The 14,841-nt window shown below is 40.5% G+C and overlaps 1 protein-coding gene across 9 annotated transcripts in view; it reads left to right on the top strand.

Annotated features, from left to right (window-relative positions):
* The window catches only part of GSK3B (glycogen synthase kinase 3 beta), a 175,504-nt gene that overhangs the window by 114,872 nt on the left and 45,791 nt on the right, over positions 1–14,841 (top strand). For all 9 annotated transcript variants that reach the window (XM_036348928.1, XM_036348932.1, XM_036348930.1 and 6 more), the window contains one exon: positions 14,511–14,606. In XM_036348928.1, the coding sequence (XP_036204821.1) occupies positions 14,511–14,606 (96 nt within the window). The remainder of the gene's footprint in view (positions 1–14,510; positions 14,607–14,841) is intronic.

Here is a 14,841-nt window from a genome sequence, read left to right as displayed (position 1 = left end):
TTTTCAATCATGGACCACTTTGAAAATCTATTCATAGCATGGATTCTCCTCCTGAAAATGATACATGCCTGAATTTTGCATATGATGTGAGGTGATCCTTGGGCTTTCTGAAGCTCATCCAGGAACCCTAGGTTAAGGGTTAAGTTTTAAAAGCTTCATGCAGCTGAATTGCTGAATTTTGGCGACCTCTGGTGTTGACCTATTGAAAAACAAGGCTGTGAGAGAAATACTTGTATTTATTTCATAGCTTTTGTCAGATTCTTGCCTTTGTTTTCTTTCCTTGAAGATATAAATCATTAATTCCCGATTTGATATTATTTAGTATCTTGATAAATTGTAACTAAATGAATGAAAAAATGTTAAAACAGGTGTGGGTGGACTGGGTACAAATGAACAAATTAATTTAATCACAAGAGGTGAACAGCACCCCCAAAAGGATGTGTAGGCTGATCTCTGATTGGGTTTTTTAGCACCGCTCCTCCACAATGATTCAGGATAATGAACTGAAGAATAGGTGCTTTATTTCTTTTTCTTTTCTTTTTTTTCAATAAATAGAAAGGTCTTATTCTATTATGGATGGTTGAGAATACATATTCTTCCCAATGGTGTGATGATTTTAACATCTTCCCTTCCCTTTAATTTAATTGTGTGAAATGTCATACTTACAGAAAAGTACATAAAACATTTGTGCAGTTTTATTTCCTGTAAGTCATAAAGGAACTTGGTTTTTTGGAAATCCAGAAATAACTTGTTTTGTTTTAAATCTTTATTCAAGGATATGTTTATTGATTTTATTTTTTAGAGAGGGAGGAAGGGGCGGTGAGAGTGAAACAAGACCTTTTGGTGTATGGGATGATGCTCCAGTCAACTCGGCTACAGTTTAAAAGTTTTTAAAAAATGATGCATTCAGAATCTTTGTTCTTTATAATCCTTTTTAGTCTTTAAGTTTGCCATCCATCTATTGATCCAGTCTTTATTCTCTGAATTAACAACTCAGCTGTTACAGTTATCCAAATCATGCTGTTTTCCACTTCATACCATTGTGCAGAATGTGTTTCTAATTCATTTGCTTCCTAGATTCCTTAAATAAAATCAACTCTTGGCTCTCCTTCCAGAACCCTTCCTGAATCCCTTCCTCACTCCAGTTCAGTGTGGCATTTTCACCTCACACATAATCTATATTGATTTTGTTGTATTGGTTTTGGCTGATTGTAGTTGTTTTATGTACAAGTCTTTCTGCCCAAGAGCTCCTTGAAGATCGGAACTCAATAAATGTTTAGACTAAGTGAATGAGTGAAGAGGCTGAAAAAAATGTTTTAAATGTCTCTCAATTATGTCTTACCTTTGCATTCTTACATACTTTTGCACCTTATATCATATCTTTGCTTTCTCAGACTACATATGTTATATATATAAAATAAAATAATTCTGATTTTAGGGTTTGATAAACTGATACTTTTAATGCTAGCCTTAAAAAAAGAACGATAAACTTAGGGTTGTATTTAGTGTAAAAAAGGCATCACAAATTACATAATAGTCTATTTTCCTTTGTAAATTAATTTCGTAGAGAGGTAATTTACATGCAATAAAATGGAGCCACTTTAAGTATGTAGTTTAATGAGTTTTGACCAACATATATAACCACCATCCTGGTCAAGAATAAAAACATTTCCATCACACCAAAAATATTTATGTTAGGTCTAGGTAACCAAATATCCTATTGTGCCAGAATTTATGGATTTGCAAGGATAGTATCAGGTACACAAGAATAGTTGATCACTCTTTCATTCCCCATTATGTCAGTCTCTCATCTTCTGTCTCAGATAACCATTGCTCTTCTTTTTGTCACTACAGATTAGTTTTTCCTATTCTAGAGTTTCATATGAATGGAATCATATAGTATGTTTCTTTTGTATCTGGTTCAAGATCATGTTACTGATTTTCATCCATGTTGTTGCTTTAATCACATTCCATTTTATGCTGAGTTGTAGTCTATTATATGAATACTAGAGGCCTGGTGCACGAATTCATGCACCAGTGGGGTCCCTCAGCCTGGCCTGCGGGATCAAACCAAAACCAGCTGACATCCGCCAAGGGTTCCCGGATTGTGAGAGGGCACAGGCCAGCCTGAGTGACCCCCACCGGTGCACGATCGGGGCCGGGGAGGGATGCAGGAGGTTGGCCAGGGGAGGGCTCCAGAACATGTCCGGCCTGTTTCACTTGGTCCCCATCAGCTGAACCCCAGCAGCAAGCTAACTCACCAGTCAGAGCGTCTGCCCCCTGGTGGTCAGTGCATGCCTAGTGAGCAGTTGAATGTCCTTAGCATATCATTAGTATATTATGCTTTGATTTGTTGAATGGACGACCAGACACTTAGCATATTAGGCTTTTATTATATAGGATACCATACTTTGTTTATCCATTCACCTGTGGATGGACATTTGACTTATTTTTGGTTTTTGGCTGTTAGGAGTAAAGCTTCATGAATGTTTGTTTACAGTATTTTTGCAGACTTATGTTTATATTTCTCTTTGATAAAGAACTATGGCTAAAATTGCTGGTGATATAAGTGTATGTTAGCTTTATAAGAAATTATTGTTCTTATAAATTGTTCTCCAAAGCAGTTTTACTATTTTTTACTCCCACCAACAATATATGAGACTTCTACATTCTCAACAACACATGGTATTCACAATAATTTTAAGTTTCATCTTAAAATGACTTATCATTAGGAAATGTCCCTCTTTGTTTTTGTTTAATTCCCTTGTCCTGAAGTGTACTCTCATTAATATTAATGTAGGTACTCCATCTTTCTTATTTGTATGTGTATGGTATGTCTTTCTACATCCTATGAGTCTTTATATTTAAAGTTAATTTCCTGTGGCTGTATATACTTAGGTCTTTTTTTTAATTGAGTTTGTCAATATCTGCCTTTTAATTGGAGCATTTACACCATTTATTTTCAGTATAATTATCAATATGGTTGGGTTTAAATATTCCACCTTGACATTTTCCTTTTTATTCCATTTTTCCCCTCTTTTACTGTCACTTTATGGATATGAGTATCCCCACCCCCACTTATTGGCCTATTAAATCTATACCTCCTTGCATGTGTTAGAGGTTGTTCTAGGATTGAAACTTGGCATCTTTACTTTGTCATAGTCTACAAATAATGTATCACTTCACATATAGAGTAAGAACCTTACAACAATAGATTTCTATTTTCCCTTACTGTCCTTTGTGCTACTGTTGTCATGTTTTACTTCTACATTACTTTTATAGTACTTTATCTAAGAAATTTAAAAGCAAGTGGGAAATGTCACACATTTAGCCACATTTACCATTTTTGTGGCCTGAATTCCTTTGTGTAGATATGAATGTTCATTTGGAATCCTTTTCTTTCATCCTGAAGTATTTTCTCATAGTATAAATTTCCTGGTGACAAACTCTCTTAGCTTTTCTTTGCCTAATAATGTCTTTTGAAGGAAATTTTCATGGATATAGGATTTCTTAGTTTCCAGATTTTCTTTAGAAAGGCTTCAGTTTCTTTTGGTTTGTGTTATTTCTGATGAGAAGTTGCCTGTCAGTTTTATTGTATATAATGTATCTCTTTTTGTTTGGGGAAATATTGTCCCTTTATTGGTGTGATTTGGTGTGGTATTTTTAAATTTATATTGCTTGGGGTTCATTGAGCCTTACATTGAATTTTCATCAGATTGCTTTTATGTATGTTCCCCAGCCCTCACCCCCTTTTCAGACTTCAATCACATGTACATGTTTTTCTAGCTTTTTTTACCTCCATGTTTCAGCGTTGATTGTTTTTCTTGCAATTTTCGTTAGGTTCACTAAATTCTTTCTTCTGTGGTGCCTATCTGTTGTTAGGTTTCCAGTGAAGTTTGCATGTCACATATAGTATTTTTCAACTGCACAATTACTATTTGGTTCTTTTTTTTTATCTTATATGTCTCATTATCACTGTTTCAAAGTTTTTATTTTCTAATTCTGTCACCTCTGTCATTTTTGGATCTGTGTCTGTTGACAGATTTCTTTTTTTCTCTTGTTACTGAATCATATTTTCCTTTTTCTTTAAAGAGTATTTTGTTTATCAGTTTTCTACTTGTTTACACGTGGAAGGAAATTCTAATATCAGTTATTTCACAATGACTGGAAGCAGAAGTCCATAATAGCCTTTTTTTTTTCAATAATGCAAGCCTTATCTGGAATTTTAAATTTATTGAACCACTGATGCACAGTTATACAAAATTGTACTACTTTTATATAAAGCTTTTAGTTTACAATTGAGACCTAAAAGCAGTTATGGCTCCCTGTTAGATATGTACAATATTTATACCCAAAGCAATTCAGTAACAACAATAGTTTCTGCAATTGAGGCCTTGCTGTAGCAGTACTTATGCACATTCATAGTATTTTCCCACCATTTACATTTCAACCATGTGAACCAATCTCTAACAGATAAAAATAATAAACGTGTATGTTTGGTATTGCAAATATACTTAAGCATGAGTAAGCCTGGAATTTCCTTTTTCTTTTTATACTTTTAATTATAGCCTCATAATCTTTTTTTTTTTAATATATTTTATTGATTTTTTACAGAGAAGGGAGAGAAATAGAGAGTTAGAAACATCGATGGGAGAGAAACATCAATCAGCTGCCTCCTGCACACCCCCTACTGGGGATGTGTCCGCAACCAAGGTACATGCCCTTGACCGGAATCGAACCTGGGACCTTTCAGTCCGCAAGCCGATGCTCTATCCACTGAGCCAAACCGGTTAGGGCTAGCCTCATAATCTTATGTCTATATCCTGCACAACTCAGAATGACTCTGGTTTCATTACATGGCATAATCAGTGGACTTTAAGGAAGTGATACTTGGAGAACCAAGATGGCGGGGTAGGTCAACACTGGTACTTGCCACCTCCCACCACCACATCAAAATTACAACTAAAATACAGAATAACCACCATTCAGAACTGCCTGAAAGCTGGCTGAATGGAAGTCCTACAACTACAGAAGTAAAGAAGAAAGCACGTTGAGACTGCTAGGAGGGGTGGAGGCGAGGAACAGGGTGATCCAGCACCCACGTGGTCTATTATTTTTAATGCAGAAGAAGATAATCCCTACGGAGGCTGCCCTGAAGAGCAAGGGTTCCCAGCCCCACACCAGACAACTCCACCTAGGGTGGAAGAGACGTCCCTGTAACTTTTCCATATGAATGGCCTGTCCTGGCTCAGGCTTTAGACTTTGCTAGTCTCTCATATAAGCTGTAGCTGGTGTTAGCATACCTCAAACCTATCAATAAAAGGCTCAAGACCTGAGACCAGCACCAGCCTGCCTTGCTTCACAGCTGGGCCTCACCTGGGCACTTCCAAACCTGATACAAATAGGAGGAATCTGTAGATCTCTCTGTAGCTCCTGTCAAGTGGCCCCAAGCAGTGGCTGACTTTGCACCTCCCTGGAGGCCCTACAAGCCAGTGCACCTGGTGGACAGCTTCAGACCATACCAGATTACAGCTCTACACATCCACAAGTGACACACTCAAGGGGCAGACTCAGTGAGCACCAAAACTCCACTGAAGCAAGTCCTGCTCCATAGGGATGTTTCCTGCACAGCACCCCTCCCACTATAGTTGCAGCTGGTCCTCACAGCCAATTGGCCTGGAGGTCAATTCCTCCCAGTGACACCAACAGCAGTTAAGTTTCATCTACAATAAGACTGTGCACACAGCCCGTACAAGGGCACACCTAGGTGACTGGGGAGGCTGAGCCACTGGGCCCTATAGTACACCTACTACACAAGACCACTCTACCAACTCTAGGAGACATAGCAGCTTTACCCAATACATAGAAACAAACACAAATGATAGAAATAGAAGAAAGCAAACTACTGGATACAGAGTTCAAAACCACAGTTATAAGGTTACACAAGGATCTTCGTGAGACCTTCAAGGGACTTGGTGAGACTTTCAGGGATCTTACTGAGAATGTCAAAGACATGGAAAAGGACCAGTCTGAAATTAAGCATACACTAAATGAAATAAAGAATAACTTACAGGGATTCAACAGTAGAGTAGAGGACTCTGAGAATCAAATCAACTATTTGAAATATAAGGAAGCAAAAAAACACCCAATCAGAAGAGCAAAAGAAAAAAGAATCCAAAAATATGAAGATAGTGTAAGGAGCCTCTGGGACAACTTCAGTTGCACCAATATTCGCACTATGGGGGTGCCAGAAGGAGGAGAGAGAGCAAGATATTTAAAACCTATTTGAAGAAATAATGACAGAAAACTTCCCCTACCCAGTGAAAGAAATAGACTTACAAGTTCAGGAAGTGCAGAGAGTCCCAAACAAGAGGAACCCAAAGAGGACCACACCAAGACACATTATAAGTAAAATGCCAAGGGCTAAAGACAAAGAATCTTAAAAGCAGCAAGAGAAAAACAGTTGGTTAGCTAGAAGGGAGCACCCATATGACTGTCAGCTGATTTCTCAACAGAAACTATGCAGGCCAGAATAGAGTGGCGAAAAATATTCAAAGTGATGAATAGCAAGGACCTACAGCCAAGATTACTCTACCCAGCAAAGCTATCATTTAGAATTGAAGGTCAGATAAAGAGCTTCACAGACAAAAAAAAAAAGCTAAAGATTTCATCACCACCAAGCCAGTATTACATGAAATGTTGAAGGGTATTTTTTAAGAAGAGGAAGAAGAAAAAGAAAAAGAAAAAAAATAAGAACAATAAAATGGCAATAAATACATATCAACAATTGAATCTAAAAATCAAAATAAATGAATAAGAAATGTAATGAACAGAATAAACTGGTGAATAAAATAGAATCAGGCATGGAAATGGAACAGACTGATGATTCTCAGAGGGAAGGGGGGTGGGAGGGACAGGAAGAAATAAACAAAGATCTTATCCTATATAATAAAAGGCTAATATGCAAATTGTCCCCTTGGCCAGGAATTTGACCAGGGGGCAGGGCCAGCCAGTCTACTGCCCACAGCCCCTCCCCTTGGCCGGCCAGGCCCAATCGGCCCCGATTGGGGCAGGCCGACTGGATCCCACCCATGCATGAATTCGTGCACTGGGCCTCTAGTATGTATATATGCATTACCTATGGACACAGACAATAGGGTTGCGAAGCCCTGGGGCAGGGATAGAACTGGGTGGATGGGGGGAAAAGGGGGAACAAGAGACATCTGTAATATTCTCAACAGTAAAAATTTTTTAAAATGATACTTTAAAAACTATAATCATTTTGTTCCTGTACTTAATATTGGGTAGACCATTTAGGGAGTCTGCTGCACATGTATTTGAATCCTATATTTATCACTGACAAACTGTAACTTTGAGAATTCTGTTTTCCTCAGTTAACCTTAGGCTTCTTTTCTATGTGAAATGGGGTAGTGAAGTGTGTCTATAAATTTTAAATGAGAAAAGGAAATTGATATACATAGCACAGAGCTTTTACATACTAGATGCTCAATAAATATTTCTTCTCATTGTCCTCTCCTTTTCCTCACTGATGCACCTTTTGAAAGTACTTATATACGCTGTTTCCACTTACTCATTCCGGCTGATTATGGTCTGCATGTTCTTATTACTGATCTCACCACGGTCAGAAAGAAAGTATCCATGGCCAGCTGCAGTGAACACCTTTTGGGCTTCATTTTAATGGGCTCACTGTGTCATAAGATACCCATCTCTGTCCTTTAAATGTTCTCTTTCCTTGTCCTTCATAGTATCTTTGTCTGTGGGACCCCTTCAGATTTCTTGGATATCTGTCTCAGCCTTCTTTTTAAATTTACTCTTTTTCATATATTTGTGTCACATGGGTCTCCATATGTAGCACTCTTCTCCTTCAACATGCCTTGCCTGTTATACACTTAAAGCCACCTAGCACCTGTACATCAGGAACTCTCTAAGATGTTTTTTCTAGCCTCAAGCTCTCTTCTAGATGATATTCACCACTTGGTGGAGAACTCCCCTGGGTTCTTCTTGAGTGTCTTAAATATTATTTTCTCTTCCAACACTATTTCTTCATGTTTAATATCATCAGAATTTTTTTTACAACTACCAAAATTAGCAACTGAAATTATTTGTACTCCAACCAAGTCTAGTAAACAGATTACTTGATATTATCTCCTAAATTAGTTTGTCACAAATGAGATTTAAATTATGTCCTAGCTCTGCCTCTAATTAGTTCTGACCTCTGAAAAATTGCTCCTTCTGGGCCTCAGTTTATCTGATCTCTGAAAATGTTTAGTGTAGGTCAGAGGTCGGCAACAAGGACCTAGGATTCAAATACAGTCTTCTGCCCATTTTTGTAATAAATTTATGTTGATGGCTGCTTTGTGCTACAGTGGCAGAGTTGAGTAGTGACAGAGGCTATATGGCCCACAAAGCCTAAAGTAATTCTTTAGGGCTCTTTATGTTAAAGGTTTGCTGACCTCTAGAGACCAGAGGCTCTTTCCTATAGTTTCCATCTCTAAGAGCCAGCCTGGCGAGAACCTGGCTTTAAGATTATAAAAAACTAGAGGCCCAGTGCACAAAAATTTGTGCACTCGGGGGGGTGGGGGGTCCCTCAGGTGGGCCTGTGCCCTCTCGCAGTCTGGGACCCCTCGGGAGATAACGACCTGCTGGCTTAGGCCTGCTCCCATGTGGCAGAGGGCAGGCCCAATCCCTAGGTGCAGCCCCTGGTCGGGCTCAGAGCAGGGCCGATTGGGGAGTTGGGGCCCCGCCCCCTGTCATGCACAGAGCAGGGCAATTGGGAGGTTGTGATGCCACCCTCAGTCACGCTCAGGGTAGGGCCGATTGGGGGGTTGGGGCACCATTCCCTGTCACACTCAAGGCAGGGTCAATGGGGAAGTTGCGGCGCCACCCCGTCACGCACAGAGCAGGGCCAATCAGGGGGTTGGGGCACTGCCCCTATCACTCACAGAGCAGGGCCCATCAGGGGGGTTGGGGCTCTGTACCCTGTCACGCACAGAGCAGGGCCAATCGGGGTTGGGGCACTACCCCCTGTCACGCACAGAGTAGGGCCCATCAGGGGGTTGGGGCGCCGCCCTCTATCACCCACAGAGCAGGGCTGATCAGGGGATTGGGGCACCGCCACTCTCACACTCAGGGCAGGGCTGATGGGGAGGTTATGGCTCTACCCCGTCACACACAGAGCAGGGCCCGTGGGGGGTGGGGGGTGGGTTGGGGCACCGCACCCTGTCACACACAGAGCCGCAGGGCGATCAGGGTGTTGGGGAGCTCCCCCTTATCAGGCACAGAGCAGGGCTGTTCAGGGGGTTGGGGCGCCTTCCCCTGTCACGAACAGAGCAGGGTGGATGGGGAGGTTGTGGCCCCGCCCCCTGTCACACACAGAGCCGCAGGGCAATCAGGGGGTTAGGGCGCTGCCCCCTGTCACGCTGATCCCAGTGCCGGGAAGCCTTGCGGCTCCGCTGGTCCCGGTGCTGGGAGGCATATTACCCTTTTACTATCTAGGGTAGAAGCCTGGTGCACGGGTGGTTGCCGGCTGGTTTGCCCTGAAGGGTGTCCCGGATCAGGGTGGGGGTCCCCACTGGGGTGCCTGGCCAGCCTGGGTGAGGGGATGATGGCTGTTTGCAGCTCGTGACACACCCTTCAGGGTGGGGGTCCCCACTGGGGTGCCTGGCCAGTCTGGGTGAGGGGCTGAGGGCTGGGGGTGACTGAACCTCCGAACCGCTCCTTTTTTTCTTTTTCTTTTTTTATTCTGGGCCAGCTTTAGCTTTGAGGCTTGGCTCCAGCTCTTAGGCCTCCGCTGCTGAAAATAGGTTTCTGGCCTTTGCTTACAATGTTGCGATCCTGCTGGCTGAAGCCCGGCAGACTAAAGCAGGTTTCTGGGGTTTTGTTTAGCTTCTATATTTGTTACATAGTTGCTTAGAGTTGCAGCTCAGAGGCCGGCAGTGGCAGGCGGGGAACATTGGAGTCCTCCGTCACTGAAGCAAGCAAGCCTCATGTTAGTTTCAAGCTGCCTGGCTGCCGGCTGCCATCTTGGCTGGCAGTTAATTTGCATATTGCCCTGATTAGCCAATGGGAAGGGTAGCGGTCATACACTAATTACCATGTTTCTCTTTTATTAGATAGGATAAGAAGAAAAAGATTAGAAAAACTGATTACAGTAGTTCAGTATTTGGCAAGAGAAATTAAACAGAACAGATTATAACATTAGAATCTATGTTTCCTGATCTAATAGCCTTAGTAATTCAAGAACAGAAATAAAAATCTCCGTTGCCACTTTATGGTGACAGGATAATTTATTTGGTTAAATTACTTTTAAATGATAGTTAGTAAATCAATGATTTCACTTACTAACTTATAATTAGCATCTTAAGTCACAAAAACTCATTTTGAAAGTGAAGAACACAGTAAGTTAAACTCTGATCGTAAATTAGAAGTATAATTAAGAGTCTTTTTTATATTATCACTGTTCATCAAAGCTTATTATTTCCATTCTGATGAAAGATTTTCCATATGAATGCACTGGTATATATTGAAGGGGCATTATAAGTATGTAAAAATGCTTAGATAAAAATATAAATCCAGCACCCATTTGATACAAACTCTCAGCAAAGTGGGAATAGAGGGAACATACCCCAACATAATGAAGACCATATATGTAGGGCCAGCCAATAGCATACTCAATAGGCAAAAACTGCAAGTGTTTCCTTAAGATTGGGAACAAGACAGGGATGTCCACTTTCACCACTCTTACTCAATATAATACTGGAAGTCCTAGCCACAGCAATCAGGCAAGAAGAAATAAAAGGCATCCAAATTAGAAAGGAAGAAGTAAAACTGTCATTATTCGCAGGTGACATGATGTTATATAGAGAAAACCCTAAAGATTCCACCAAAGTACTACCTTATTGACAAATTAATTCAGTAAAGTAGCAGGATACAAAATAAATATCCAGAAATCAGTTGCATTTTTATACACCAATATTGAACTATCAGGGAAACTAAGAAAACAATCCCATTTCCAATTGCATCAAAAATAAAATGAAATAGCTAGAAATAAATTTAACCAAGGATGTAAAAAACCTGTACTCAGAAAGTTATAAGACACTGAAGAAAGAAAAGAAGATACAAATAAGTGGAAGCATGTACCATGTTCATAGATAGGAATTAACATCATTAAAATGTCCAAACTATCCAAAGAAATCTATAAGTTCAGTGCAATTCCTATCAAGATACCAATGAACTAGAACAAATATTTTAGAACTTTGTATGGAACCACAAAAGCCCCAGAATAGCCCTCGCTGGTTTGGCTCAGTGGATAGAGCATCCACCGGTGGACTGAAGGGTTCCAGGTTCAATTATGGTCAAGGGCACATGTCCTGGACTGGGTTCAATCCACAGTAGAGGGTGTGCAGGAGGCAGCCAATCAATGATTCTCATCATTGATGTTTTTATCTCTCTCTACCTCTTCCTCTCTGAAATCAATAAAAATATATTTAACAAATAATAATAAAATAAGAAAGAGACCCAGAATAGCCACAGCAATCTTGAGAAAGGACAACAAAGTTGGAGGAATCATGCTGATATCAAACTATAATACAAGGCCATAGTAATCAAAACAGTGTGGTGCTGGCATAAAAAGAGACATATAGATTAATGGAACAGAATAGAGAGCCCAGAAATAAACCAATGCCTTTATGGTCAATTAATATTTGGCAAAGTAGATAAGAACATACTATTGAAGACTACCTTCAGTAGTCTAGCCCAGTGGTCGGCAAACCGTGGCTCGCAAGCCACATGTGGCTCTTTGGCCCCTTGAGTGTGGCTCTTCCACAAAAAACCACGTGCGGGGATGCATGTACAGTGCGATTGAAACTTCGTGGCCCATGCACAGAAGTCGGTTTTCGGCATGGGCGAGTCTATTTTGAAGAAGTGGCGTTAGAAGAAGTGGGGGGTGTCAGTCAGTCAGGCGACGGGGGATGCGGCGCAGGTGGGCCACGGGATATGCAGCACCACGGGATACGCAGCGCGGGGGAGGTACATTGTTTTGTGGTACATTCCCTGAGGTCGACCCCTTCCAACTCTCCCATCCACACTCGTCTCATATACTTGTTTCAGATAGATGAGTGTGGATGGGAGAGTTGGAAGGGGTCGACCTCAGTGAATGTACCTCAATCAGATTGAGGACATTTTTAGCAAAGCCCAGCTTAGGAGTACCCTAATTAAGTTAATAACAATGTACCTAGCCCTAACCGGTTTGGCTCAGTGGCTAGAGCGTCGGACTGCGGACTGAAGGGTCCCAGGTTCAATTCCGGTCAAGAGCATGTACCTTGGTTGCGGGCACATCCCCAGTGGGGAGTGTGCAGGAGGCAGCTGATGGATGTTTCTAACTCTCTGTCCCTCTCCCTTCCTCTCTGTAAAAAAAAAAAAAATCAATAAAATATATTTAAAAAACAAACAAACAAAAAACAATGTACCTACCTATATAGTTTAAGTTTAAAAAAAAATGGCTCTCAAAAGAAATTTCAATCGTTGTACTGTTGATATTTGGCTCTTTTGACTAATGAGTTTGCCGACCACTGGTCTAGTCAATAAATGGTTTTGGAAAAATTGGACAGATATGTGCAAAAAAGTGTGAAACTAGACCACCTTACATCATACACAAGAGTAAACTCAAAGTAAAGATTTAAATGTTATGTGGGTGCCTCTTCCTGGCCCTGGTGTGTGGAGCTGGGGAGCCCAACTTGGGGTTTTGACCCCACATTTATCAGGGGGGTTCCCCCACAGTTGAGATATCCCTCCGGAATCTCAGCTGCCACCCGGGAGGCAGGGCCAGCCCTTTTCTCATCTCTGCCCTTTTTGCCAGTCTCAATGTAGTGTCTTCTATAACTCTGGTTATAAGACCTCTCTTCATCTAGTCTCCAGTTGGTTATTTGGATGATTGTTCCATAATTTGTGTGTGTGTGTGTGTGTGTGTGTGTTATAATTTAGTTGTAATTCCAGTTTGGTCCTACTCTACCACCATCTTGGATCATCATCTTGTGTTTTAATGATTAGTCTTTTGTGCATTCTAGATTTAAATCCTTTGCAGAATATATGTTTTAGTCTGTAGCTTGGCTTTTGATTTCTTAAGAGTGTCTTTTGAAGAATAACACTTTTAAGATTTTGATTAAGGCCTGAAAGTTTTAAAGAAGTCTAGAGAATTGGAAGCAACAGCAAAAAGCAAAACAAAACTTTATTTCTTTGCTCTGATTATTCACTGGTTGCCACCAGAAATCAAGTATGTATTGTACATTCCACTTTTTTTGTGCAGTTGTCCTGAATTGTAAATGGCTTAATATTTCAACGAACTTGTTTTGTACTAGGCCCTAGAGTTTATAAAGATGAGTTATAGATGTCATTTTTCTTCAGAGTGCTCATTTTTAGTATTTAGTGTTTCTTCCCATCATCTGTTTTTGGAGCCACGTCTATATATTTTCCTTTGTTCAGTCCTGAATGCAGCTCTAGAGGCAATGAAGTACTCAGTAAATTTTTATCTTGTATTGTACTTATACTTTCTCCACGCACAAATATGTAATTTCATCATGCAAGAAATTTATTGGGTGTTTTTTATTTTTATTATCTTCCATATATCATAGCATAGTTCTTTATACACAGGGGACAATCACTAAATATTCAATGTTTAAGTGGAATTATTGATGACCATGGTTAGGTATGGCTTTCCCGATTATCCTAAATAGTAAAAGGCTAAAATGCAGATTGACCAAATGGAACGACCAGTCGCTGTGACACGCACTGACCACCAGGGGCAGACGCTCAACACAGGAGCTACCGCCTGATAGTCAGTGCACTCCCACAGTGGGGCACAGCTCAGCCAGAAGCCCTGAGCCGGACTCAAGGCTGGCGAGCACAGCGGTGGTGGCGGGAGCCTCTCCCGCCTCTGCAGCAGCACTAAGGATGTCTGACTGACAGCTTAGGCCCACTCCCCGCAGTCGGACACCCCTGAGGGCTCCCGGACTGTAAGAGGGTGCAGGCTGGACTGAGGGGCACCCTCCCACCTCCCACCCCCGAGTGCATGGGCCTCTAGTTGATAATAAAACCTTGGACTATACTTAACTAAATGAATAAGAGCTATTCTCATTTCAGATGCCATCATTACAATAGCTTGTTTTCTAGATGGAATAAAGATGCCTGGTTATTACTTGAGTATTTTTGAGTGATCTTTTTTTAAAACCCTGATATAACATCATTATTATTATTATTATTATTATTATTATTATTATTATTATTATTATTGTAAAAGCCTGTGTAGGATAGAATAGCATGAGTCTGTAATCAGTTAAAAATGAAACATCTTTCACAAAGGTTGCTCTATTTAATGAGTTTTGTATTTTATAACTTTGGAATACCTTTTCCAATGAAACCAATACATTGAAACATAAATGTTATACTTGTAAGTATATAGAAAATTATGGTAATAACTTGTTTTCTCTATCTAGGTTCTGGGGACACCAACAAGGGAGCAAATTAGAGAAATGAACCCAAACTACACAGAATTCAAATTTCCTCAAATTAAGGCACATCCTTGGACTAAGGTGAGTCAAGTAGAGTTTTTATAAAGGCACATTAACAAGTTAACTAAAACTTGGGTTTTTATTGTTCTTAAACTAAACTATTTTGAGACTAAATAGCTGCCTGAGTACAAAGTACACAGCAGTTCTGCATGTAAAGATAGTTGGGTAGTTGTACTTCAATGTTTCATTGACTGCATATAGTTTGTCTCCATTGATTTCCAGTAAATTGTTTCCATTCTGGGTTTTTATTTGTAGG

Source organism: Myotis myotis, unplaced genomic scaffold, assembly GCF_014108235.1.
Source record: "Myotis myotis isolate mMyoMyo1 unplaced genomic scaffold, mMyoMyo1.p scaffold_m19_p_2, whole genome shotgun sequence".
Lineage (NCBI taxonomy): Eukaryota > Metazoa > Chordata > Mammalia > Chiroptera > Vespertilionidae > Myotis > Myotis myotis.
This window is presented reverse-complemented; position numbering and strand designations above follow the sequence as displayed.